Source organism: Melanotaenia boesemani, chromosome 11, assembly GCF_017639745.1.
Source record: "Melanotaenia boesemani isolate fMelBoe1 chromosome 11, fMelBoe1.pri, whole genome shotgun sequence".
Lineage (NCBI taxonomy): Eukaryota > Metazoa > Chordata > Actinopteri > Atheriniformes > Melanotaeniidae > Melanotaenia > Melanotaenia boesemani.
In genome coordinates, this window is record NC_055692.1 from 4,032,877 (window position 1) to 4,060,275 (window position 27,399).

At 40.0% G+C, this 27,399-nt stretch overlaps 1 protein-coding gene and 1 long non-coding RNA gene across 3 annotated transcripts in view; one reads left to right on the top strand and one right to left on the bottom strand.

Annotated features, from left to right (window-relative positions):
• The window catches only part of bmp2k (BMP2 inducible kinase), a 49,558-nt gene that overhangs the window by 7,271 nt on the left and 14,888 nt on the right, over nt 1-27,399 (top strand). For both annotated transcript variants that reach the window (XM_041998335.1, XM_041998336.1), the window contains exons 2-10: nt 12,413-12,531; nt 13,663-13,768; nt 14,886-15,028; nt 18,706-18,827; nt 22,913-22,994; nt 25,063-25,195; nt 25,600-25,703; nt 25,795-25,874; nt 25,981-26,129. In XM_041998335.1, coding sequence (XP_041854269.1) covers nt 12,413-12,531; nt 13,663-13,768; nt 14,886-15,028; nt 18,706-18,827; nt 22,913-22,994; nt 25,063-25,195; nt 25,600-25,703; nt 25,795-25,874; nt 25,981-26,129 — 1,038 coding nt within the window. The remainder of the gene's footprint in view (nt 1-12,412; nt 12,532-13,662; nt 13,769-14,885; nt 15,029-18,705; nt 18,828-22,912; nt 22,995-25,062; nt 25,196-25,599; nt 25,704-25,794; nt 25,875-25,980; nt 26,130-27,399) is intronic.
• On the bottom strand, nt 13,714-24,009 carry LOC121648335. Its single transcript, XR_006011955.1, has 3 exons — nt 23,973-24,009; nt 15,366-15,371; nt 13,714-13,797 (listed from the first exon to the last, which is right to left on the bottom strand). It is a non-coding gene; the product is annotated as an uncharacterized LOC121648335 (long non-coding RNA).

A 27,399-nucleotide genomic window follows, 5' to 3' on the forward strand; every position in this document is an offset into this window, starting at 1 on the left:
TCTTGGTAAAATGTGATTCTTTCTAATCAACAGGAAGAGTTTGGCTCAGTGGTTTCACTTCCTATTGGTGCAGTTTTACAAGCTGTTTTGCAACATTGTTCTTTACGGTTGTGTTTTTGTGTTTGTTCTTCTTTTTTTTTAAACTTTCACCTAACAAGCTTGACTAAACTGGCTTTGACTGCTCTCCGTGATTTGGGTGACACAAGCCTGACATAAAGCATAAACTAATTTTGTGAGCATGACCTTGCATACAGTTGATCCCGTCTGCAGAGTAGGAATGTTACGATTACAGATTTTCTTGAAACAGTTATCAAAGACATAATTATAATTTTATAATTAAAATTATTATGTGTTCATTTCTTTAAACCGTAAGTGTGTAAAATCACATTAAAACCCCTGCGTTGGTCTTTAAGTTTATTGCGGGTTGTCTGAATAAATGAGTTTATAGCAAAACATTAATCTGTGGAATAACATGTTTTTGTTTTATTTATTTACACATTAATGCATAAGCAACAATTCATACTCATGCTATATTAAAAATCCAGATTTTGACAGAGAGAAATGTAAAAAGGAGAAACAGAAATAAATATGCTTGGAAAAATAAATAGAGAAGGAAAATGCAAAATGCAAAAAGGAAAACAAATCAAATAAATAAATGGAACTAATAAATGACAAGGCAAATTAAATAGGAAAATTAACACAAAGTTTAAACAGTTGAAAAATGACAAAAGAAATAGAAGTTTGTCATGTTTAAGAGGTTTCTTAATAGAATTTTTGTGTCATTTAATGGCATGTCAAATTATTTTTGAGCCATTTTAATATTTAAGTATTTTGTTTATAGTCAACAACTTCCAAAAGCTTCCCAGTAACTTCTAGTATGTCTAAAACCAGTAAAGCGACTTTCATGAGGATATTAAAAGCTTTGCTGCTGATGGTTCCCTATTGACCTGTTGTTTTCATCACTGAACCTCTACCAATATCTGTTTATCTCTTTTTTATACTTAATAGATAATAAAATTAGTGAATGTATAAAAATAAAAACACCAAGTTAAATAAATGCTTTCCCTCAAACACTAAAATTAAGATCTAGTATATAAATGGACACAAAAACATCATAATGAGCCTTTAAACCTGTATTTAAACATTATGGTTCGAGTTTGTTTAAATGATTTGCAGAGTGTTTCTCTTGATAAAGTTTTCTTTTATTGACCCATCTGATCTGCCCTGTTTGTGAGGGGAGGTGGTGAGAGAGCATCCCATCTACATTATTAGCATACTGTACTGGGGATGAATGGCCACATTGTCTCTTTGTCTTATTCTAGCACCCCAGAAAGAATGCTGGTACGATGCAGCTCTTGGTCCCGTGATGGGCATCGCTGCTTTTGTGCTTGCTCATTCAGGCCTTCTGTAACTGCCTCTCTGTGTCGCCGCCCGATCTCGCTTTCAGAAACCGCAAATGAAGCATTTCATACCATTTCTCAATCACCCGATCTGAAGAGGGAGGGGGTGGCGGTGCAGCTACAAATGGGGGTGAACCAGAGGGACATTGGTTTAGATGTCCATTGTCATGAGAATTGTACACTGTACAAAAAACTTATCAGAACCAGGTCATTGGCTGTATAAATTGTCATGTTGTTGGTTGTCTCAATTTTGTCATAGTCTGTACCTTTTATCCAACACGGTCCAAGCGACTCCAGTGTCCTCCATCTACCTTTACCTGGGGGCTTATCTTAGTTTCAGACATTCTTGGTTCTCCAAATCATGTTTGCAGACAATTTCTTGTGTCTCTGCATCCACCGACAACTTTAATCAACATCATTTTCAGTATTTTGGTCCATGTTCGATCTTTTAAAACCAAAGTATCTCTCAACAGATACATGATTATATTCAACTCCAATGTCTGAACTTTCTCCATCCATCTTCACCGCTCAACATCTCCAGTAACACAGCTTCTCTGCTGCATGTTTAGTGGTGCAGCAGTGATAAAGGTGCCCCCCTCATTCACACTGCCGCTGTTAGGTTTACTTAAAACAAGCCCTGGTCTGCTAGTACGGTTCATTTGCAGAAGCTCATTGGGGATAAGGTCTTCTCTAAATTATGGAACCTGTACATTCAGCAGGCCTCCACATTGTCCATTTTTAAAGCCCATTTTTACTCATTGGCTTTCAGCTCATTTAATTCAGTTTAAACACAACACCGTCTACGAATAAGCATCAGGGGGACTCAGTAAAGTGCAGATTACAGCCGTTTGCTTAAATCTGTGGCCAGATTGTGATGATGTCATAGTTGTGTATGCTATTCTAACTAATAAATAAACAAACATTGTCCTTCCTACTTTCTGTATTTTCTCTGGACGTCCGGGTGGCGTTGAACTTGAAGTTAAATTGTCCCACCAGCCCATGTTTTTATTTTTTCACCCTCATGAATCCTTTCACGACGCTGTCATAAATCCTTGAAAGCTCCGCCACGCCTGTCTGTTGGTTTAGTTGCAGACATTTAACTGAAGGTGAGATGTATAAGCGCAGACTGCCAGAACCTTCCAGCTCAGTAATCCCAGGATGAAAATGCCTGTACAGTCACCACTGCACCTTCTCTCTTAGGACTTGCATCAAAGTGCTGAATCAGGGTGGGGAGATGAGTGTTGATCTTTTGAAAGGTGTGATGTAAACGGTTTGCAGTTGCCACTCAGTAGGCAACTAGAAGTATGCCATTTTTAAAGGGAAAGAAAGGCCTGTTAGGTTTGCAGAAGTCTAGATAAAACTGATGAGTTACTGTTAGTTCTTCTTTTAAGTTTTATGTACTTCCAAGATGTTTTTTCTCTTTTGCTGCTCTACAACAAGCAGAGACAGAGTGAAATGGACGGATAAATGAGTCTGAAATGGTAAAAGAACTTGCATACTGTTGATTTAGCCGTGTACTGAGTTTTAAGCCTAGTAGTAAATGGTGAGTTTGGTTAATCAACTAGTTTGCCATCGGCTTTCCGACAGTGAGCCCAGAGATCAATCCAAAGAGAATCGTGTTAAATGTACTAGACTGTCCTGGGACCCTTGTTAAGGAATAAACTTGGGGCAAAGGGCTGTACAGTAGAAACAGCTTCATCAAATAAACAGAATAATGAGACGTTAGATACAAATCACTTCTTAATCTTTTAGGATTTTAAAGAATTAATCATCCCTGTCCCTGACAAGATTAATCCCAAAGATTGTTATAGATCTGTCATAATTCACGAGGCCTTTTTGTAGCGGTTGCTAGCCTTTCAGTAATTCTTGTTTCTTGAAATGCATTGTGGGTGTCTAATAAAGTAGCTGAAAGAAATCAGTATGCAGGTCCAGGTGTTGGAACATTTGCTACATGAAGGATGTTCTGACATTTTTCTTTAAATGCACCTTATATTCATTTGGTCCAGTGTTCATGCAGCATCACACTATCACCTTTGTGCTCAGGCATAGTGCCACATAGCTGATCTTGGCAGCCTTGGTTTTTTCTCTTTGTGGTATACACCACAGAGCTTACTTACAGCGGCTTGTATGAGCCCACTGACATCTTTTTGCTTTTCTTGTTTGTTTTTTTTTACCTACAATCTTTCATTTGAATGGATTTTTTGGCGGGTATTTTTGTAAACATCTGGAAAAATTATTCAAATTGGTGAAGAGAAATTGACAAAGAAGCTTATTAAAAAATGAAAAAGACAAAAGGGAATCAAAGTGCCAAATACAGTGAGAATTTTCTTTGTACTTCATCCATCATTTCTTTAGCTCAGACCAGTTTTCCAGTCCTGATAATGAAAAATGTTCACACATCATGATGCGGCCACCGCCGTGCTTCACTGCAGATGATGTTTGGGTTTTGTTTCTTAGCTATCCAGAATAGATGCTTAAAGCAGTTCCACTTGCTTACTGGAACTTTATTAAACTGAAAGGTTGTTAAAACAAAGTTGGCTTTAGCCAGCATTTTCAACCACACTCTTCTCACGTTTTTTACTTCCCTCTGAAAAAGAAAACAAGAGGGAACAACAATCCTGTAGCTACAGAGAGGTGTTGGGTTTATTCCAGACAGTGTCGTCTTTGATGGCCGCATAGTTCAGTTTAATTCTTATCTAAGTAGAGGATCTTCTCCTAGATGTTTTTGGCCTCTAACATGACAGTTGGCAAGTTTTCCATAAGTAGTGATTTTGTCTTTTTCTTTTTGCTCTTCTGTTAAGCTGACTTCTGTGGAATGTACAGTTTTATAGTAGTTTTTATAAACAGATAACAGGTAGAGGTGGGGCTGTGGCGTCCTGGGCTCAGGAAAAAAGGGTTTGGGCTGTAAACCCAGAAACAAAGAAATAGTGCTTTAGATTTATTAACTTTGCCACCTGCTTTAAAAAATTACTTTCTGGGCTCCCAAAACACTTCTTCCGTGATAACAGTAAACTTTAGCAGACACACTTAAACTCGTCTCTGTTTGGACATGGTCTGTGTTGCCTCTCTAACACCCTTCTTGCCCAGTCAAGTTTTGGTAAGAGGCAGGTTTTCTACCTGGAAGGATACAGGATAAGAGAAAGTGACAAGTCGGTGTGGTGTTCCACCAAGAGAAAACTCACAGGGTGCAGAATCTCTCAACTACCTGATGAAATCGACTGCATGTCTATTTTTAGGTCTAACTTTTGATGACTTTGGAGAAAGGGATAAAGCCACGCTCTCCACTGTCATTAGTGTGGAGTGGGTTCAAGGGCAGGACAGGATGTTTGTAGACAACAGGCTCACATCAATGACATGAGGAAGATGAGAAATCTTTGTTAGGACGGTTTGAGTTGCAGCATCACAGAGTGGGAGAGGAAGAACTGGACAGTCATCAGGAAGTCCAGCTCTGTCCTGGGCTGTTCTCTGGACTCAGTGCAGGAGGTAGGTGACAAAAGGGTCCTGGCAAAACTGGACCATGTTGGACCATGAGTCCCACCTCCTGCAGGCTGCCGTCCTCTCTGGAGAGCAGCTTCAGGGACAGACTGATCCATCCTTGCTGGAAGGAGAGATACCACGAGTCTTTCCTCCCTGCTGCTGTCAGACTTTACAATGAACACATGGAAACTGTCTTTACATGTTTATATACTTTTTTTGTTTATATTTCTATATTGTACATACATACTGTCAGACCATATACTGTATTTAGTATTTGTGCAACACACACATGCAAGAACCACCAACCTCAGTAATACATAAAGTATACACCCACACAAAGGTAAGATCATGAAAGACTGGTTTTGTATTCCAAATATAAATATATTGTGAGCAACATAAAGAGTTTTAAAGAGTGTTTTACATTTTAATTACTGACCAGCCAGTGACCTGGAAAAACATCAGTAAATAACCAAATAATAAAGCTGTTCTTTTTCTGTCTATATTTGAACTAAAGCAGCATCTAGAAACCAAACATCCAACACTAATGGGAAAGCCGTTTTCATCTACTGCAACACAAACGCGTACACACACACACAGCAGCGGGTATACCAGCGAATCACGTAGACTCATCACTGGATTTAATGCAAACAACAGAAAAGGGCAGTTGTTCATTTAATTTTTAAGACATACAGCGTTTAAATTATTTGCGGTTTAACTGTTTCGTGTGTTGGCCCAGAGTCCTGCTGCTCATTGGCAGCAACCACAACTGAAGAGTTGTCTCTCTTCTTTAAATCAAAAATCCTCTGATGTCCATGTTTGACCGCTAATGATGACCGCTCGAAATAACACCAGAGTTCAGATTAGGGATAAAACATCGGGCTGTCAGCCAATTACACACGGAGGATTCCCCGCTTCCATAAAATTCCTCAGTGATTGGTCATATTGTTGTACCTGTGTGGCATTCACAGAAGCCAGGAAATTACAAAACTGCCATCTTCTTTAATGTCATAAGGCAGCTGAGGGAATGTGAACTTATTCCTCCTGGAGTGAAAAAACATTCGGGCTTGATGTTAAATGTTCGGGGCTAGAGCCGGGAATGCCCAGGCCAGGCGACGCCCCTGCGCTTGACACAGAGAAAAAAAGTCACTTCCCGTGCAACCTGGCATGAAAACAAGGCAGGAACAGCTCCTTGTTTAGAGCAACAGATTCTTAAATCTGTTTAAAATGGCATTGAGAAGCACCGCCAATCATCCGTTGTTGTTTGAGCCAAAGTGGACTTGATAGAGGACGAGGAGGAGGACTCCACTGTTGGAGGCAAACCATAAAAAAGCCAGACTGGATTTTGCCTAAATGCACATTTACCAGCCACAAAGCTTCTAGGAGAACGTGTCTGTTAGAGAGATGAGACAAAACTGGAGCTTTTTGGGTTGTCACGTCAGCTCTGTGCATCGAAAAAAGACTGTGGAGGAGGCCTGGTTCTGTTTTGGGGCTGCTTTGCTGCTTCTAGCTCAGGCTGTCTCGAGTCTGTGCAGGTTACAATAAAATCCCAAGACTATCAGAGCATTCTGGAGCCAAATTTGCCGCCCTGTGAAAGCTTTGTCTCTGTCACAGGTCATTGGTTCTCCACCAGGATAATGAGCCAAAGCACACGGCTAAAAACAGCCAAGAATGACGAAGAACAAAATACCTGTGGCCTTAAAAGGTTGCTCAACAAAATATTATTTGAAGAGTACCAACATTTCTGCTCAGGCCAGTTTCATTAATATGTTTTGTTTTATTGTTAATTATTCTGTTGAAGCACAGTTTAAAATGTCAGATTTTCATTATGGGTTTATGTATTATTGCCTTTGGCCACTTTAAAGTTTTTTCAGTGACTGTTGTGGGTGTTTCCTTCTTTAATTGAAGGGTTCCAACAATTTTGTCCACGTGTTTTTGAAGCTTCATTTATACAGTTAATAAAACTGCATGTCTGCAACCATTTTAACTCCCCGGGGAACAAAAGCCTCTCCTGCATTAGTCTGTGAAATACCAAATCTAAGAGGATTTTCTAAAGTGTTGGGGATGAAAAAGTCGTCGTTGGTAATTAACAGGAGCAGCTTGCACAGCACATTAAACTGACTAACGAGTACTCTGATAGGAGCTGATTTCCTGCATTAGACAATGTCTGGATAATATCGAAACTTGGTTTGTGTTTTGAATACAGTGTTGCTGCTAATGATGTAGAACAAGAAGGAGACAAGAGTCTTACAAAGTTCTCCAAAGCGTCCCTCACCTGGAAAAGCTCAGGTTTGGTACAGTCCTGTAAATTTTTTTAAAGATTGTTTTTATCATTTTTTCCGCTCCTGAATTCTGTTTTATTATGTGACCTAATTTTTCCCAGGGGTATTGTGGGTTTTTAATCATTTCAAAAGAGACTTTATTTTTTAGTTATAATTTTTTTCTTGTTTGTTTTGGGTGGGGGGGGTTTTAGCGGCCTTCTGCCTGTAGGTCTGAACAATATGAAAAAAAAATCTAAACACCATTTCCCTAACAATAATTGTGATTTAATCTTTTAAATCGAGATTAGCTGCTTTTGGGCTTCTCCAAAGATTTAGAAAAAATATTAGTGTCATACTCTGTTCTAAATCCTCTGCTGGCTTTTTACTTTCAGTCCAGTGTTTAACTGCATTCCCTGAATTTGAGCAGACAGCTTCTTTGTGTTGTGCTTCTTTAACAGCTTCTTTTTAAAACTTTTATTAAAGAAGATCCATTTCCAAGCTTGATTCTTGTGAAATTACTGTCCAGGAAGTCATAAAAGAAAGCTGTGAGATTGTAGGTGGAGGGGTTACTGAAATGACGATTGGCTCTGCAAAGCACAGCCACTGATTTTCACCAGAAAATTATTGTTCAGTCGGAGAAAAGTCAAACTGTTAACCATCTTCTGTCTTGCATGTTAGAGTAGAAGTGTAATATCCTACACATTCTTTGTGAAGTGGCAGTTCCTCTTCAGGTTTTATAGCTGTGGAGTTTTAGGGGAAGTGTTGTGGGTTCATGTAAAGAGATGGGGGCCTCAAGGAGGAAATACCTCAGCCTGCTCGAAATGTCCTTCCAAAAAATGGCCTTTTCTCATCTTGTTTGTTCCCAGCTGAAGTAAACCTGCGGGGTTAAATTGCAATCTATGAAACTTCATTAAAATGTTGAGTTGTCGAACTTTGTGAAGAGTAGAGCTGTGGATTGAGAAGCGAGAGGCAAAGCGGGGGTGATGGAGCGATGAACAGGAAAGTGGTTGGTCAGAGTGATTTGTTATCACAGACAACTTCAGAGGAACATCTGCGCCTCGTGGCTGAGTAGAAATTACAAACCTTCTGTTCTCTACTGAAGTGCTCCTTTTTGTTTTCATTACTGACAAACGGAGCCGAGCATCTGTTTGATAAAAGCTGTAAATATCCTCTCAAGCTGTCATGAGGGCTAGCCATGACTGTCCCTGTTTGTCATGTTTTTCAGTGATATCAGTGTCCAGAGGACTTGATGTAATGGTTAAAATTCTCCAGTAATGACAGGCCTGTAATGTCTCTACCCCTCCCCTTCCCTCTTGGCCTGATGGATATGGGGTTTTCCTCCCAACTGTCACTGACAGCTGATCTTGTCCTCATGAAGTTCCTGCAGCGTAACGGCTGCTGAGTCCTGGAGTTGGACATGTTTATCTGTGAGTTGACAGATGTATTTCCACTGAATCTGTTTGACACTTGAGACCAAATTATTTGTTAAATATGGTCATGGTCACAAATAAGCTGCTAATATTGGTTGGAACCAGTGGTTATTTGACTTCCTGTTGCCTTTCTATCATCTCCAACCAGTTCGCTCATTCTCTGTCATCGATGAGACATTTTGTTCCAGACAAGTGCTTTAAAAAATTAAGAAAATCTAAAGAAAGATTTTAACAGCAAACTGAAGATGTATTTTATTGGCACTCAGCAGTGATGAGGTAAACTGACACAAATGAATAACGACAACAATTAGTCTTCAGAGAGGCCAGCCTCCTGTACAGCAAGGCCTTTTTGTGAGGTTTTGGAGTTCCTTATTTGTCCAGGATGTTTGTATGCTGGGCACAAAAGCCTCTCTACAACAAATCATTCAATCCAGAGCCACTTAGGAGAATAATGTACTCAATAGCATACCACTTCCGTGGCTGGCATAGTTATGGGAGGCAACAAAAGCCCCATGGTGGTGATTTAGTGAGAACCTGATCCTGCAGCATATGGCCCCAGTCAGTTGCAGAGCAGGCCAGCAGGCAGACGAGGAATTGTTTGGCAAGATGACCGAGGCTGAGGCCGTTCTAACTTCTGTTAACTTTCTGAAAGCAACGTCCACCTTTGAGACTCCCCCAGCTGCCCAGGCGATGAAATCATAAGTTACTATGACTTAAAAATGATCGCTGGAGTCTGGAGTGGAAATGTCAGGAGTTTAGAGTGAAGATGTATACGTGTAAATTGGCTAAATTATCAGATTTCTGTCCTTCAGACATGTCTAAGAACTGAGACAGAATATGAACTTATGTTTCCTAGAAAACGCACTGTAAACTAACATTTTTGTGTTTGAAGCACCTTCAAGAGGAGTTAGAGATTAAAAGATTATGAGTCTGTGTAGGGCACAAAAAGACAAAACAATCAGCTGCCATCTGATTTGCGCCTGTACCATTTGTACATCTCATGGTAACAACAACAAGGTAAGGGGTTAATTTGGCTCTGCCTTGCAGTCTTTCAGTGAGGATCAGCCGTTCTTTGTATCTTGTCCGTGCATGCTCAAACAGCCTGCTCTTTCCAGTCTCTTGGCCCTGCGCCCGAGCAAATGGATTTTGCCTTTATAAATTTGGTCATCCGGTCAGTGTAACCCCCACATCTTTTTTTCTCTGTCCTGGCGTAAAGTTTAACCTTTTACTACAGAATTTTTCCTCAAACAGCAAATACACCATGAAGGACTGCATCCTGCCGTCTTTTTAAGTATTTCTTTCACCAAACTATCCCATATAATTCAAGTCTTTGGCTTTGTACTTAACGTTGTTGCAGGTAATCAATTCAGGCTAGGCCAAGTGGTTTGGAATAACCATTAAGCTAACCTTAGCACGCTGGCAGGTCAAGGCAAATCGATGAAGTTCTTCCACAAGGTGTTACTTTGTCTGAGGAGAATTTCTGTCTGTTTTACTGCTTAAAGGCCTGTCTGCTGATACAGCTGCTTTTTTTAAATTCTGGTGGATTTGCTCTGCAAAAGGAGAGTTCTGATTAGTCCTTTTCCTGATATATTCCCACTCATGTCTTTGTTTCCTTTGCAAAGACATTCTGCATATGTGACGCATTTCATCAGTGTTTTAATTTGTTATTTAAATATTTAATTATAATGAAATATTTTAATATAATTATTCATTATTATTATTATTATTAAACTAAAAGTATCATTTTTAATTATATATGAAATGAGAATTATTTAACTGTTAAATAATATTTTAAGTTAATTTTATATTCCTTTTTAAATTAATAAAAAAAATTATTTTTATGTTTTAGTTTCATGATGCTGCACCTGTTTTAGTGTATTAGTACATATCTGTTTGCACATGAGCTAAATTACAGCAAAGTAAAAACATTATTGAGTTTTGAATAATAAATAACTTTAAGCTTTAACAGTGTTCTAATTCAGGACGGTAATTAGTGTTCAAAGCCAGAAATATTGTAGGTTTTTTTCCTTCTCTTTGACATTGTTTTTGTATATTTAGGTGTTTTTGTTTGTGGGTGGGGCTAAATCTGTTATTATAAGTCTTCTGTTGTGAAGTTGACAAACTGAGTGCTGTTTAGAAATGTTCTAGAGACATAAGTTTTTACTTGTATCTACTCCTTTTATGTATGAGAAGGAATGTAAAGGTATAAATTTACGAAATGTTTGTCTGTTTTTAAGTCAAATGAAAGTAGAATTGAACAGCTGAAAATGTGAAAATGTCTTCGGATCAAAGCAGTTTGTTATTTACTCTGTTGAAATCTGTTCCTGACTTTATCATCTGCTGCAGTTCTTGTCTCAGCAGGCTGGACTTTATATCGTTATCTGCTGCTGTGTGTTGCAGAAAGACCTCAGCTCCCTCCCCTCTGATCTGATAATCTGCCACAGTAACACTCGCTGTTGTAACTACACACAGGCACCGTGCTTTACGTTGTTTGTTTTTGCTTAGTCTGTTTTTATATTTCACTTAACTTATGAGATTATAGCGTTGGATAAAGCCAAAAACTAAAGTTACCAGTCGACACAAAGTACATAAAAAGTAAGAAATACAGAAGCTAGAGGCTGAAAGTTTCCTGGATTGTGTGCCTTGATGCAGAAGCAGAGGTGTTTAGGTACTGTAGATAAACGGGGTAACAGCAGCCGGCGGCAGGGACTCTAGATTAGCTTAACCACGACCAGTGTTGTGCTAGTTACTGAAAAAGTTAGTTACTAGTTATTTCATTCAAAAAGTAACTTAGTTACTTTGTTTACTTAGACAGAAAAGTAATGCATTACTGCTAAAAGTAACTTTTTAGTTACTTTTTTAAAGGTAGCATTCTTAAATATGCTCCCACTAACATTCTTATAACTTGGTGTTGTACGAAATATAAAACAAACTTAAAGTAATTTTTCACCCCTTTATTTGTCAGATCAGCTGATTATTTGAAAAAAAAAAAAAAATAGAAATGAAAAGTAAAGTAACTGCTGGTGAAAAAGTAAATCTGTGCTGCATGTTGACCGTCCATCTTTCTCCTACTTTTTATTATATATTTTTTTTATTTCCGTATTTCCATAGTTTTTCACGAGCATCCTCACTGTCTCTGTCAAGTGAAGCTTTGTGTGTGTGTGTGTGTGTGTGGGTTAGTCCACAGCTCTGTGAATGTTAGTTCCTGAAAAAAACAACTGTTGTGTTCGCGTTTCCGCTCCGCATTCAGGGGTTGTTGCTTTGTGGTCAGCTGTGACAGAATCCGGAGGGCTTCACAGAGGAAGCCTCAGCCTGCGAGTGTCGATATTTACAAGCGACAGAAAAACAAACGCGGACTTTGCAACGCCGCCCATGTAGCACTGCATCACCGCTGTAAACAGGAAAAACTTGCAGCTGCTGGCTGAAATGTATTAACTTGGCTAGTAACACACCGTAGGGTAACGGTAACCGAGTTACTTTATTTAAAGAGTAATGCATTAGAGTATTACTTACTGACAAAAGTAATGTGTTACTGCCCAACACTGTAATGACCATGTGACAAGATTTTCTACCTTAAAGTGTCTGCAAATTGTCCTGTGAGCATCATTTTCTTTTGCCTCTTCTGTGTTTTTTTCTCTCTTCTTTTGCATTAATTTTCCTCTTTTTCCGCTCTCCTTTTTCTTTTTATAAATGTTTATTTTCCCTCTTCATTTTTTCCCTTTTTCTTTTTTTAGCTTTCTTCTTCTTTAGTGTACCATCATCAAGGATGATTAACAGACCATCATGTCATAATCTCATGAAAGGACTCTGCATATGAACGGATGCTTTTTGGTCTTGTGTTTTTCAGGAGGTTTCTCCGTGGTGTTCCTGGCTCGTACGCACAGCGGCGTCCGCTGCGCTCTCAAAAGGATGTACGTCAACAATGTGCCGGACCTGAACGTCTACAAGAGGGAGATCACCATCATGGTGAGAGCATCCTCACACTGTTGGTCGAATTAGCCTGAGATATTACACCCCACTTTGTCTTCCATCATATTATTTACAGACAACGCCATCACAGTCAGATGTTTTTAATTAAAATACCATTACCAAGTTGTAGGGATGGCTTTAAACACTGTTTGCTGCTGTTCTTTTTCCACCTTCCTTGACTACAAAACAGACTCTAATTAATTTCCACTTGAAGGCAGCAGGCTGATGATGTGAACGTTCTGAGTTTTCTGGTATTTAATTTGCTCATATAATTCTTGTTTCTGTTGGTTCACAAACCCTCACAGCTCATGAAAATGCATACAGTCATAAAACAAGGTAAATATACATTTTCCAGCCTTTCCAGTCCATCAAGAGCAAAACATGTTTGGCTGTGAACTGGTTGACATATTAATGGACATCTGTCATAAAGAGCTAAGAGCTCAAAATATTCTCAGGCTTTCCAAACACCTACGACAGCAGCAGGTGTTTGACCCCAGAGTGTCGACTCAGTCTGAGCTGTTGTTTGTCTGATTACTGCTTTATCATCTGGAACAACGTGCAATATCCACACACACACACACACACACACACGGCTAACCTTAAACGTTGACACAGTTCTGGCCTGTTGGGACGCTGCCTTAGGTGTGTCAGTTTCCACAACACACACACAGCTTCTTCTCTAGTCATGCTGGTATTTAACTACATATTTGCATCACTCTTACACACAAACAGTAGTTGTGAACAATTTTACACAAACTTGCGGCTTGTTTTTCAGAGACAGACAGTAAATGTGGTTGTTGTGTAAATTCAGTGTCATTAATGTTGAGATTTGTTTAGCTAGTTTTTCTGGCATGTCCTCCTACATGTGCTTTTCATGTGTTGTCTGTACAACAAAGCAGAGCGTTATTTTAAACGGCGCTTCTCACGTTTTCCTTCTAAAGCATTTTATTTCAGATCAAATGTAAAACTTGAGGATTTATCGGTACTACTTCGTGTATCAGGTGTCTCTTACCAACTTAGTCCTGGACATGCAGTTTCCACTTTTTAGAGAATATTGTTTTATTTTCTTTGTGCTCAGTTTGTGTCTTTCTAATTTGATCCACTCCTGTGTTTTCATCCCACCTCCAGAAAGAGCTGTCGGGCCATAAGAACATCGTCGGATACCTGGACTCCACAATCAATCCAGTTTCAGACAGTGTGTGGGAGGTCCTGATCCTCATGGAGTTCTGTAAAGGTACAGCGTCTTTTACCCTTGAAACCCGTCTACATTGCTGATGCTTATCACTTAGATCGTCAACAGTTTCTCCGGAGCGACAGTGTGTAACTGGGGGGTAAATTGTGATGGATAGCTACCCTTTAGGTGATCTATAGAAGTTTTCCACTCATTTTTATTCTGTCCAGGAGGTTTCTGATCCAGCCACTAAATGTAGTTTTTATTCAGAGACTATCTGGTAAATCCACAATGATCCATGATAACAGCATTATTTATCACATTTCATCATAAAAACATCACCATCACTACTATGTTGCTAAGAGACCTCTATTTAGACCTGGACATGATGATGAAGCCACTTCCTGTCAGACTTTCCACCAATCAGAGAGCTTAGATTGACGGTAACATCCAATCAGGAGCAGCCAAAGATCAACCAGTGAGCAGAAAGTTCTATGTGTGTGTGAAAAGAAGAAAAATAATGCTCCTCTATGGCTGGAATAAAGCCAAGAAGACGTTTCTGATGCACGGTGGCGCCACAAAGCAGCTGAGCTGGAGTTGGTTTAGTGAGGATAGCAGGTAAATAGTAGCAGGAATAACTGGAAATGAGGAAAAGTGGAAACATGGAAATAGTTTCTGTTGTGTGTTTGTTTCAATAACAATATTTTTCTCCTGAAGTCAAGACTTGAGAGAACGATGAGATGAGAAAAGGTTTGGTCACTGTTGATCTGTGTGTTATTTCTACAAAGTTCTGTTAGTAATAAATTCAGTTTTCTTTTTCTGGTCGGCCTTTATGCTGCTTTATCTATTCATACATTCATTTTAGCCTCATAATCTGACAGCTGAGCCTGTCCTGAATGATGGTCTACATGTTTGGATTCTACATTTATTTTTACATAAAAACATCAAACAGACCAAAGTTCTGAGTCAACTCAAGCTTTTTGCTACCCATGTTCTGTGTATTGATCATAGCAGGTTAGTGAGTCATCTTTTCCTTTTACAGTGCTATTTTTAAGCTGTTTTTGCCCTCATTGGTCAGATTTACATGCAAACATTCCTCTGCTTATTGGGAATAATCAGATATGTAAGTCGTGGCCTGAACTGATTACGTGTGTTGACTATTTTCATGTCTCTCCTGCAGCGGGTCAGGTGGTGAAGCAGATGAACCAGCGGTTAAATGTGGGCTTTAGTGAGGCGGAGGTCCTCCACATCTTCTGCGACGCCTGTGAGGCCGTGGCTCGCCTGCACCAATGCAAGACGCCCATCATCCACAGAGACCTAAAGGTAGAGGGAGCTTTAGCCTCTTTGTTTTTTGGGGTAGTTAAACAAGCCAGCCTTTCTCAAACTGGGATCCCGAACCCCACGGGGGTTCCAAGGTCATTTCAGGAGGGTCGCTAGGTTATTGTAAAATAAATAGAGGCTACAGGTGGGTCGTGGCTCAAAAAGTTTGGGAATTAAAGTCCTGTTGAGGGACCAATATTTAATTTGCTGAGCATCCCTGGAGACATTGCAACACAAATCCTCGTTCATTGGATGCGGAAGAATCCATGCAATACTACGGCCATGAAGTGTGTTTTGAGGATTTGCGTCTTATGGAGTTGGGCTTTTAAAACCCTAAAACTAAAATCTACTGGCCAAATTCAAAATATATGATCCAATAAAAGAGATGCACATTAAAAAAAAAAAAAACTCAGAGCGAGGTTTATAATGGAAGTTTTCACCATTGCTGTCACTAATGGTGCTTTTTCATTACATTATACTCTCCGGTACTACTCGGTACGTCTTTCCCGTTTTGTTTTCTATTACAGACGGTATCAGCTGTTTGTCAGCGTGGCAAGTTGTTGTGACACAGACAAGAATTATAAATAAGTATCTGCTGCAGAGCTGAGCTCCGTCTAAGGAGGAGAAACAAAAAATGATCTGGAAATCCAAACTTGTGGTTAATAAACTTTGTGTTTGTGTAGACATTCTCACAGTCTGTCATCTACATGCACTAGTGTAACAAGAAGTTATGCTGATGTGTCCTTGCAGCTCTAGAGAGTTGTTTACACCCACAGGTGATGACAGGTCACCAAGATCCTCAGCACCAGGGTGGTTCTGGACATGAAGGTCAGCCTCTCTGAGTCTGAGGACGTGGTCAACTGGAAAAGGGTGGAGTCTGCCTCAGGTGGAGTACTTTTAGTATCTCAAGATCTTGTTCACCAGTGATGGTAGGATGGAGTGAGGACAGATGGATTGGGGCCCCATTAGCTGTAAGGAGGGTGCTGCACTGGTTTGTTGTGGAAAAGAGAGCAGATAGAGTTACTGGTTCCAACCCGCACCTATGGTCACCAGGTTTGGATAGTGACCGAACGAATGAGACTGTTGATACGAGCGGTTAATAAAAGCTTCCTCTGGAAGGCCGAGCGCATCCTGAGAGGAGCTCCCATATCAGGAGGGAGCTTGGTGTGTTAAAAATTTAGTATTTACTTTGTTAATCATGATTAGGAAATTGGACTTTGCATTTTACTTATCGCTTGTAGATTTTACTAGAGAGCAGTTCTCTGCCATATTTCAGCATACTTGAACCCAGGTCACTGCATCTCTGTAACCACTTTATTCCCAAAACAAGGGAGGAGTAGCCAGCTGAGGTGGCTTAAGCATCTGATTAGGATTCCTTCTGGTTTTCCAGCTAAGTCCTACTGGGAAATACTGGAGCAGACCCAGGACTCGCTAGAGAGACTATAGACTGGCTGCATAGACTTTCCCAGACCTTGGGTCTTGGGATTTCTTGGGATGCCCAGGAGGAGCTGGACCCATTTCCTCTGTGACACAACTTTAGATGGATGGATGGATGGATGGATGGATGGATGGATGGATGGATGGAAGGGGGGATGGACGGATGATCATACATCACAATAACATGTAATGGGAAAGCACCATTATACTGGACATATTAGAAACAATGGAAAGAAATGGCAGGTTAAAGGAAAGTTTCAAAAATGATTATTGATGCTGTTTCAGTGTTCAGTGTATGTCTGTAAACTTAATAAAATGTGATTTAAAGGAAAGAATGCATTGATTTAATTTAATTCAAATTTTTTTTTCTCGTTTCCTTTCGTTTATGCCTCTGTTTGACTTCTCATCCACCATTTACCCTCTTTTCTTTTCCATCTACTTCTTCTTAAAGTTGCACCTTGACATCACAGCAGCAGGCATGTTAAAGTTCCGATTTTTAGGATGGATTTTCAGTTCAGGCGTTGGCTAACAGTCAGCTTTGCCCTCATTCTGCTGATGCACAGAGGCTGATGGTAATTTCCCACCCTGGTTGAATTCTCCTCAGTGCCTCATCAGTGGGCTGCTGTATTCTGTCCAATTGGACAAGCCTCTAAACAGAGCAGTTCCTTCAGTTCCACAGGCCTGTCCTCTGTTTGCTGTCTATCTGTTCAGCCTACACAGCTTATATAACATTGCAGGGACACAAAAGACCATGGAGGCCCAGTCACGCATCGCCAGGGGAAGTGAGATTGCAAAAAAAGACCCTTAACCCTGAGCTGTCAACAGACTGAGACACTCGCTGCTGCTTGCATTAGCTTTTTTTTCTTTTCCTATGACAGTATGAAATTTTTTTTCTCATGTCACGTCTCCACAAATAGAAACTCATTCACTGGCTTTTATTTTCTCTTTTATTTGTTTTGCTTTCAGTTTGTGCTCATTCAGTCATTTTTCTTTCTCCAAACATCTCTACTCTTTCATAATTTCTTTTTAAGCATTTACTCTGGTTTGCACTTAGTATTTGTGAAATGTTTCATGGTTTTATTATTTGAAACATGTGGGTTTATATGTCAAAAAAGGGTTTAAATTGTTCAAGAAATACAAATTAAATTAAAAAGTTACTTTTACTACAACCAACAGGGCTGATGGTTGCAGTAAAAGTGTAAATAATATTGCTATATAATGCTTTTATAGCACTTTACAGGAGCAGAGCATTTCTTTGCTCCTAGGGTAAAAGGTGGTGTATCTTTGGTCCATCTTTTTCATGAAAAATTATCTATTTAGACTTGAATTAGGTGAAAGGCAGCTCCTCTTTGTATTATATGGCAGGTTTATGCCTGCTCAAACAGCCATAAACATCTAGGTTTGTTTGTATTTTAAACACACAGCAGCCTCTCCTATTAGTTTTGTCGACCACGGTTAATTTGAAAACTGATTAAGAAGATATTCGGGGAGATAAAACCCTCCACCTAGACCTGTAAAATGTTAGATTGGGGGAATCAGATTAAAGGGTCAGCAAGGTGGGGCAGCACTTGACAACAAACCTTTGAGGAGAGACATTTAATATAATCAGGTGTTTAAGCAGAGAAACATCTAAAACCTGCAGGATTGGAGCCCTTGAGGACTGGAGATGGAAACCCCTGGTTTAGGTGCTTTGATGTGACCAAAGATAAAAAGTTAGGCTGGATTTATACTTGCATGGCGTCTGTGTACGGTCATTTACACCCTCAACGTCATGAGCTCCGCAGAGCCCCGACGTGCACCTCTTCCAGACCCGATGTGCACCGCTGCTACGCAGCACAGTTACGGGGGAGTGCTCCCTTGTGATTGATCAGTTTGTGATAACGTGCTTCTCGTTGAAGAGAAACTACAACACGACAGTTTAACGCTACAGTCGAGTGCAAGAGCGCATTTCACCAGCGCCAGCTAGGCCGGCCCTACTGTACACAGACGCCGTATTAATCCAGCTTTAGTTGCTCGAGAGAGACCTGGATAAATAAATTTGACCTCAAGCTCTTGAATTTGAAATTATTAGTAAACCAGGATTATTTGTATTTGTGAACTTTGGCTTCATGTGCAGATTTAAAAGTTCTGGGATTGGAATTATTGTAAAGGGTTTTTTTTTTTTTTTTTTTTTTTAAAATCACGTTTCCTCTAATTTGACTTGTTTTACCTCATAAAGTATGAAATCTGTGTTTGTTTGCCAGGTTGAGAATATCCTGCTGAATGACCAGGGAAGTTATGTGCTGTGTGACTTCGGCAGCGCCACACACAAGGTTTTATTGCCACAAAAAGATGGTGTGACTGCAGTGGAGGACGAGATCAAGAAGTAAGGTTTTTTATTTTAATCATCTGTGAAAGACAAGAATGTCTAGATTAGTAGGTGTTATATGTCTCTGATATGTCACTAGAATTACTTGAACTGTGTTGGACAGCTGTATATTCCTGACAGGCGAAACCAATGCCTCATATTATTGCGGCAGAAATTTTATCAGCTACACCTGTTGAATTATTTACCACAAATATCTAATCAGCCAATCACATGGCAGCAACTCAACATATCTAGTCATGTAGACATGGTGAAGACGACTTCCTGAAGTTCAAACTGAGCATCAGACTGAGGAAGAAAGGGGATTTAAGTGACTTTGAACGTGGCATGGTTGTTGGTCTGAGTATTTAGTGGGATTTTCACACACAACCATCTCTAGGGTTTACAGAGATGGTCTGAAGAAGAGAAAATATCCAGTGAGCAGCAGTTGTCTGGACCAGAAAGTCTGGTTGATGTCAGAGGACAGAGGAGAATGGACAGACTGGTTGGAGATGATAGAAAGACAACAGGAAGTCCAATCAGCACTGGTTCAACCAAGGTCTGCAGAACAGCATCTCTGAACACACAACACGTCCAACCTTGAAGCAGATGGGCTACAGCAGCAGAAGACACACCGGGTGCCTCCTGTCAGCCAAGAACAGGAAAATGAGGCTATAATTCACACACACTCACCAACACTGGACAACAGAAGATGGAGAAACGTTGCTGGTCTGATGAGTCTCCATTTCAGCTCCACATTCAGATGCTAAACTCAGAATTTGGTGGAAACATCATGAAACATGGATCCATCCTGCCTGGATCAACGCTTCAGGCTGCTGGTGGTGTAATGGTGTGGAGGAGATTTTCTTGGCCCACTTTGGGCCCCTTAGTACCAACGTCGCCTGGTTTAACCAGCACAGCCTACCTGAGTATTGTTGCTGACCATGTCCATCCCTTTATGACCACAGTGTAGCATCTTCTGATGCTACTTCCAGCAGGATAATGCACCATAACACAAAGCTCAGATCATCTCTGCCATGGTCAAGAAACCAGTCAATGAGTTCACTGGACTCCCAAAAGCCTCCACAGTCACCAGATCTCAGTCCAGTAGAGCAGCTTTGGGATGTGGTGGAACGGGAGATTCTCATCATGGATGCAGCAACAGTGTGATGCTGTCATGTCAATATGGAACAAAACCTCAGGAAAGTTTCCAACACCTTTTGCACCATTGCACCAAAAATTAAGACACCTCAGAAGTAATAAAGTGGTGAAACCTGGTACTAGAAGGAGGACCTGATGAACAGGACAGTGAGTTTGTTTTTCACTGGTATTCCCCCAGAATCACTGTGGGAAATTCCAGAGTTAGACAACTGAATATGAGGTGAAACTAATTACTCACATTACTGCAACGTAAAACAGGAAGAAAATTGCCTATAATGCAATTTACTTCCTGTAATTATTTGGTTGAAAACGACAATAAGATTTATTTGGAGCAGATGTAATAATATAAATCCACCTGTGGGTAACATGCTTAATGTAACTGTTGTCGCATTTAGAAAGAAATAAGTTTATATACAATGTTCAGTTCTATTTTACTCCTCATCAACCAACTCTAGTCATAGAACTGGTTTAACTCATTAATTCACATGAAATCGTTTTTAAAATCACAGCAGCCTTCGTTTTGATTTCATTCACAAACACCAACATTAAGAGAAGTTTATGATGATCACATCACATGGGCTTCCACTGCTGTGGCCTTGCACCAGAATGACTAAAATCAGCAGATCAAAGTAGCCAGTTCCTCAAACCTGCTTTTTATCACCTTATAATCCTTAAAGTTCAATCACAACTTCAACACTTTGTAAATAATGATTGACTGTGGCTGGTTTGCTCTGCGGCTTTCTATTATATGATTATGTTTGCTTAGGGTCGAATCTCAGAGGTTGGTTCAGCTCTGGCCCACATTTACAGCTGTTATAAACTGTGACGCTTATCAGCAGTAAACGTGTAAACTCGCCTTATTCCTCACACTGAGCTTTTTTCATAACCACTGAGTTTGTTTCACACATTCAGCTGTTTTTATTAACAGAAACATAATTTTTAAATCATAAGATGTAACTTTTAGGGTTATTTTTTAGCACATTTTATATCTGGAGTTGCTGTCGTCTATCCTCTTTAATTCTTGAGAAATTAATTACGTTTTTGAGATGAAGTAAATGATCTTTGCTGGTACATAAAACTCCTTAAAGGAAAAGCAAAATGAGCATTGTATACAGAAATGTATAGAGCTGTAAAGCTGTCAGGTTTACAGCTAAATGTGGTACCAGTGTGCCGCAAGCTACATGGTCTGTCAATTGTTTTAGTCTGTGAGGTAGTAGGTCAGCTGGAAAAAAAGGTAGAAACTAACAAGCTAAAAGGGGAAATATCGCCATGTATCGTAGTGGTGCCGGACATCAAATCAATTCTTCTCATGTGCATGTATACTGGCACAAAAATGGCTGTCCAGTTAAATGGCCTAAGCTGGGTTGTAGTCATAGCTGTGCATGACAAACAGTTTAATGTCCACAATGTCTTGATCACAGCCCTGAACTCCTCCATTTTTCCCTTCTCCAAAGTCAACACAGATTATTGACAGCAGTTCAGCAAAGTCATCAAAAAACGCTGCACAGTATTTAGATTGTCAGTAAATGTCAAGAAACAACACACGGGAGGGGAATTCATCTGGAGAGCCACATATTCCAATGAAGATATTAGATATCTGCTGCATTCGAGGGATTCGTTAAACCAAACAGCCACTCCTCCACCTTTCTGAAGTGATCTAGAACAACTGACTCATTGTCTTTGTCTAACCAGGTTTCTGTTAAAAACAAAAACTAAGTTTGTGCTTTGTTATAAAATTATTGAATAAAAATGTCTTTGAAGCCAAACATGATATTTAGTAAAGCTAGCTTCAGTGTGCTAAAAATGTTATCTGTCCAGTTCCTGTTATGGCCAGACTGAGTCTGATGAGGAATGAACACAAGATCTGATAAATGTATAGAATATATTGGGTGAAACTTGCTTTTCTGAACATTTATCAAGCTTTTTTGTTGCCTATTAAAACTGTGATAAAAGAAACTACTGGAATTTTGGGACCCGGCTTGTCCTGGAGAGAGCCATGAGTACCCACATATTTGCAGCCTGGACCCAGCACATATCAATCAGACGCTGTGCTGTTATCAGGCTGGAGACAGATGAGGAGTTTGGTTGTGGAGGGAAGGGAGGTGGGCGCTGGGGCTGGGATGACTGGGTCAGAGCTCGCTGGGGAACTGGTGGGGGAGGATGAAGTGGGATGCTTCGGGATGAAAAGAAGGGACTGGGGTATGGGATCAGTTTGGTCACAATAGTGACCAGCTCCTTCATCTGGGTGGTGAAGTCCAGGAGGGGTGGGGAGGATGGGGAGAGGGAGGGTGACCTGGGTGGAGTATGATGAGATGAAGAGGGTGGGTCCTCGCTGGCAGCTTTGGGACTTTCTTTAGGAGGGAACTGAGGTGGTTTTTCTCAAGGTTTCCTCTAGGCTCTGTCTTATCACCTTGTTTTGGTCTCTTGTCTGTTGTCCTTGTCCGAAGGAACAGAGTGTCTGTTCAGAAAATAAAACAAGTTGGAGGCAAACAGCCTCACTCCTGACCTGTTCAGGCAGAATCCATCTGTCGTAAAAAGTGCCTGTCTGTGGTCCCAGGAGGAGTTGGAATTGTCTATGAAATGGACAGGATGTGTGATACATGCAGCCACTCCTCTGATCCTTCGACCACACATGCAGTTTGCCTGATTTTTGTTGCTCACATCTGATACCATATCCTTGGGAAGCACAGTACTTTTGTACATTTTCCACACACGTTCCTCGCATCTTTAACACCAATAACGTTGCATCTGAAACATCATCCATGCAGTAATTATCCAGTCGGAGGCTCTTAGCTGTTTAGCTTTTTTGTCTACAGGCTGTGTAATTATTTTATGTAACTGCATTTGGAAAATAATTAAAAACTGTTAAGTGGAAGAAAATGTTGTGCAGCTCTGGTGATGCCTCATGTGACCATTAACGGTTTGATGTTTGTTGTATCTCACAGGTACACAACTCTTTCATATCGGGCCCCGGAGATGATTAACTTGTATGCAGGAAAACCCATCACCACTAAGGCTGATATATGGGTAAGATCACCTTTGTGTATGTGTGTGTTCAGAGTTGGTGTGTTTTATACATCCTGCAAGGCTGGTTTGTCCTGGGCGTCAGTCCGCCCAGAGCAGCTGGGAGAAGGAACCTGTTGGGCCAGTTTGCCTTCACTTGCTCTTTAACCACAAAAAAAGAACAAAACCAGGACTTCATCTACACTCTGTCCTCTTCTGCTTTCTCTACATGTGAGATATTTAGGTCCAGTTGAGGACCTTCATAAGCTTGTGTGAAATTGGGCCTCAGCCCTGAACAAGCAATATAAAAGCCAGAAGTTATGAAGTTGACTGTGGAGGGATCATCTTGTACACATTAAATTGTACAACACATTCAGACTTTTTATCACCGTTTTGTTTTTTTATCTTTAAATCGGAACAGAAGTCTTAAACATAGTCTTGTGACACAGCATCAACTTCCTGTCAGCATGCTCACTTCCTGTTCTGTAGCATTGGAGTTTTATTTAGTCTCAAAGAACTATTAATTTTAAGTTGTTGGCTTTGATGGTGCCTGTTTTGGATTAAGGGTTTAGTATCAGACTGGATTAGCTTGTTTGGTGAAAAAAGCTCAAAGAAAGGATCCCCTTAACGCTAAGTCTTTCATCTGCTATTGCATCATCAGCAAAAAGGCGGCAGAGAGCCAAATTTAGCTCCTGCTGAATAAATGATTTGGCAGGTTTTGCATGCGGATTTGTTTCGACAGGCCTTGCTGCCACACAGCACACTGTGGCTCAGGTTCTTCTTTAAAGCAGCTTTGTGATCAGTGACATGAGAAATATTTATTCTTAACAGGCCTGTTACACTTGGAGGGTAGAGACTGGCACTAATAAAGCCAAAGGCCAGGCCTTCCCACTTCTGCTGCTGTTGCTAAATAAATCAACTTTCCATGTATTTGTGTATTTTAACCCTTAAAACTCTGCTAGCTCTAGATTTCCCCCAGTCACTGTTGCTTATATTGTGAACAGTGTCTCAGGAACGGTAGTGTGTAACTCAGTGGGGGTAGCTTTTCCTTTAAGTGATCTACATATGTTTACCAGGCATTTATATCCCGTTCAGGTTTACAATCCAGCCATAAAATGTAGTGACTCTATATGTTAAATCCACGATGAGTGATCTATGATAACACCATTATTTTATCACATTTTGATCATAAAAAAAAATCACTATCACTACTCCGTTGCTAAGAAACCTCTATTTTGACCCGGAAGTGATGATGAACAATGATAAGTAGATGAAAAAAAGCTGGTCAGATTGATCTTTATGCTGCTATATCTGTTGATACAGTCATTTTACATCATTTTAGCCTCATAATTTGACAACTGAGGCTGTCCTGGAAACATCATGTCTGCATGTTAACGGACTGGGATTTACAGGGTTGAGCTTCTACATGAAGTTTTACATAAACAAAAAACAGGCCGACCAAAGATGGCGAAAACAAATAAACCAGGGCTTGGAGTTTTAGAAGTTGGGTTTTTTTTATGGTTCTTGAGTCAAATGAACAGGAAAAATTTGATGAATTTTGACCTCTGCAGCCCCCCGTCTTTGTGGACTCGTTTTGCAATCCAGTCTCATCCAGAAATTCAGCAGTGGCTGAGAGGCCTCCAGAGATGCAGATGTTTAGAGAAATCTGTTTCTGGTGAAGCGTTGGGTTGAGAATTTACTGGCTGACAAAGAGTCTCACGAGAGCTTCATCAATCTCACGGCATGTGTCTGAGCTGCACCGGGAGGCTGTTGTAGAAAAAAATATTGATTGATTTTGACTAAACTACTGATGCAAGATACACTTGTGCCTTTAAATAAAGAAACATTTTCATAAAAACCTCATTTTTGTTTACCATAATTGAAATAATCTTTGATGTATATAGGTAGTGCTATTATACTCTATCCCTGATCAAAAGGACATCCTTAAAATGTGACGCTAAGAGTAACGTTGGGGAAATTTGGGTGCATCTTTATTTTTTTTTTATCCTGGTGCATCAAATACTAAAAGTCATACTGGAATCCTGCTAATGTAGATGCGAGTGGATGAAGTTTTTGTGTGTTTTCTCCACAGGCACTTGGATGCTTGTTGTACAAGCTGTGTTTCTTCACACTTCCATTTGGGGAGAGTCAAGTCGCCATATGTGACGGAACCTTTATTGTTCCAGATAACTCCAAATTCTCCTTCAAGTTGCACTGTTTAATCAGTAAGTTGGTGGTTTATAAAGGCTTCAGCTTTGTCATTCTGTTGATTATCTGTCAATTTAGTTAATCACTATTTAAATACGCTTACACCAAAGTTGTGCAACTACTCTTTTTATTGTCTCTACTCTCATTAAATGGATAATATTCTCTCTCCTTGTGTTAAACCCTCAGAACAAAGAAAACTGCTGTAACTGTTTCAAGTTTTCTTTATGCATTTTGACAACAAGAGCCTGTTTGAACCAGTTGAGGGCTGCCAGTCATGACAGCTTCCCCAAACTGTATCCTATGGCAGAGCTTCCCTTTTTCTCCAGATATTGGACCAACAGCTCCCCCAAGTGGCCAAAGAGAGAATATGCACCACTCTCTCAGTAAATTGTCCTTTCTGTTTTTTTTGTTTTTTTTTAAGGATATATGCTCGAGCCAGACCAGGAGAAGAGACCAGACATTTACCAAGTGTCCTACTTTGCCTTTAAATTAGCTGGAAAAGACTGTCCAGTGCCAAACCTCTTTGTAAGTCAGCTAAATAAATCTGTTAGAACCTTTTCAGCCTTTGCAGATGTTAATTTTATTCTCTTGCCTTTTTTATTTTTCCTTTTCCCAGAACTCTCCCATCCCTACATCGCTTCCTGAGCCTCTAACAGCCAGCGAGGTTGCTGCTAAGAAAAGCATGACAAAAGCAAGGTACTGTACTGCTGACTGAGGGGATGAGAGATAATATAAACTCACACATACAATTAAGACATAACTAAAGTCAATTAAAATGTTAGTTTTCATTCCTCCTGTGCAGGATAACCGACTCTGTGGGCCCAACGGAAACATCAATCGCTCCCAGACAGAGGCCAAAGGCTGCAAACAGTAACGTCCTGCCGCTCACCAACACTGTCACACCTGTCAAGATGACCGTGCCTTCAGCACCTGTCAGCAATGGCCAGAAAGGTTTGTGAAAGAAAAGCAAGAGCTACTTCTCAGAGGCCTCAGTCAGTGTGTTACATATCTGAGAAAGACTGAGCAGCCATTATAAGTAAGTAGGAACCTGCAGTGGATGAGTGGATTGACATAATTTGACATATTCAAGATGGAAAGAATAACCTTTGCTGTAAGACTACAGCAGGATGTGTTCCTAAAAAGATGGTAGAGTTGGATGGGTATTTTACATTGATACGACCATCCTTTATTTAATGCCGTAGTGGCCTTTCCTTTTGTTCCTTCATGCCCCTTTTAAAATGGTACACCCCAGTGTTCCTGTTCAAGGGAGTTCAGTTCTTACCTTGTATTTATAGGTTTTAACTTTATATGATGACGGTAGAGCCATTCATCTGTGTTAGTTAAGAATTGAAAATATGAACTGTTGCATAGATATTAAACATGTGAACCACAAAATTCATAATGAAAAGAGAGTGACTGACCAAGGCAAGTTTATTTGTATTGCATGTTTTATGTACAAGACAATTTAAAGTGATTTACATGAAATATTAAAAGCATTACAGCGTGATGCAGAAGAATCATTAGAACAAACTTAAAAGAAATTAAAGAAAAGACAGAACAAGTTCAAATAAAACTAAATAAATTTGAACACAAAGCAGAAACTATTTACACTTCTTCCTCTTTTAGTGATGGGAGGGTAAAAAAAAAGTAGAATATATGCATGCAGAAAAAAAAAAAAAAAAGCTGACTGCTGAACAGAGACCTCTCAAACAAAGTCATTCAACTGTTATCGTTTCGCCAAACGCTTCCCGCCGTTGTTGTCAAAATGAAAAGAACTGGATACTTGTTTCTGTACGAGCAAGAGAAAATAAGAAAAGGCTATAAAAGTGTATAAGTGGTGTGGTTCAGTGGGTAGAGCGGACGTCTTGTAGCCTGAGGGCTGCCGGTTCGGTCCTCGACCTGTCAAGCGCATGTCAAGGTGTCCCTGAGCAGAACACCCACCCCGTGGTTAGCGCCTTGCATGGCAGCTTCAGCCATCAGTGTGTGAGCGAGTGAATGTGATGTATAATGTAAAGCGCTTTGGGTATCATTCCAGGTACAGGAAAGCGCTACATAAATACAGACCATTTACCATAAATTTAAATAAGGATGTGCAAAATTAAATGTAAGAAAAACAATGTGAAAACCAAAATAAAATTTAGGCGATAGCACTTGGAGATGCCGGTGAAATAGGGTAGTTTTCAGGGCTAATTATATTTTCTCTTCCATGGATGAAAGTTTG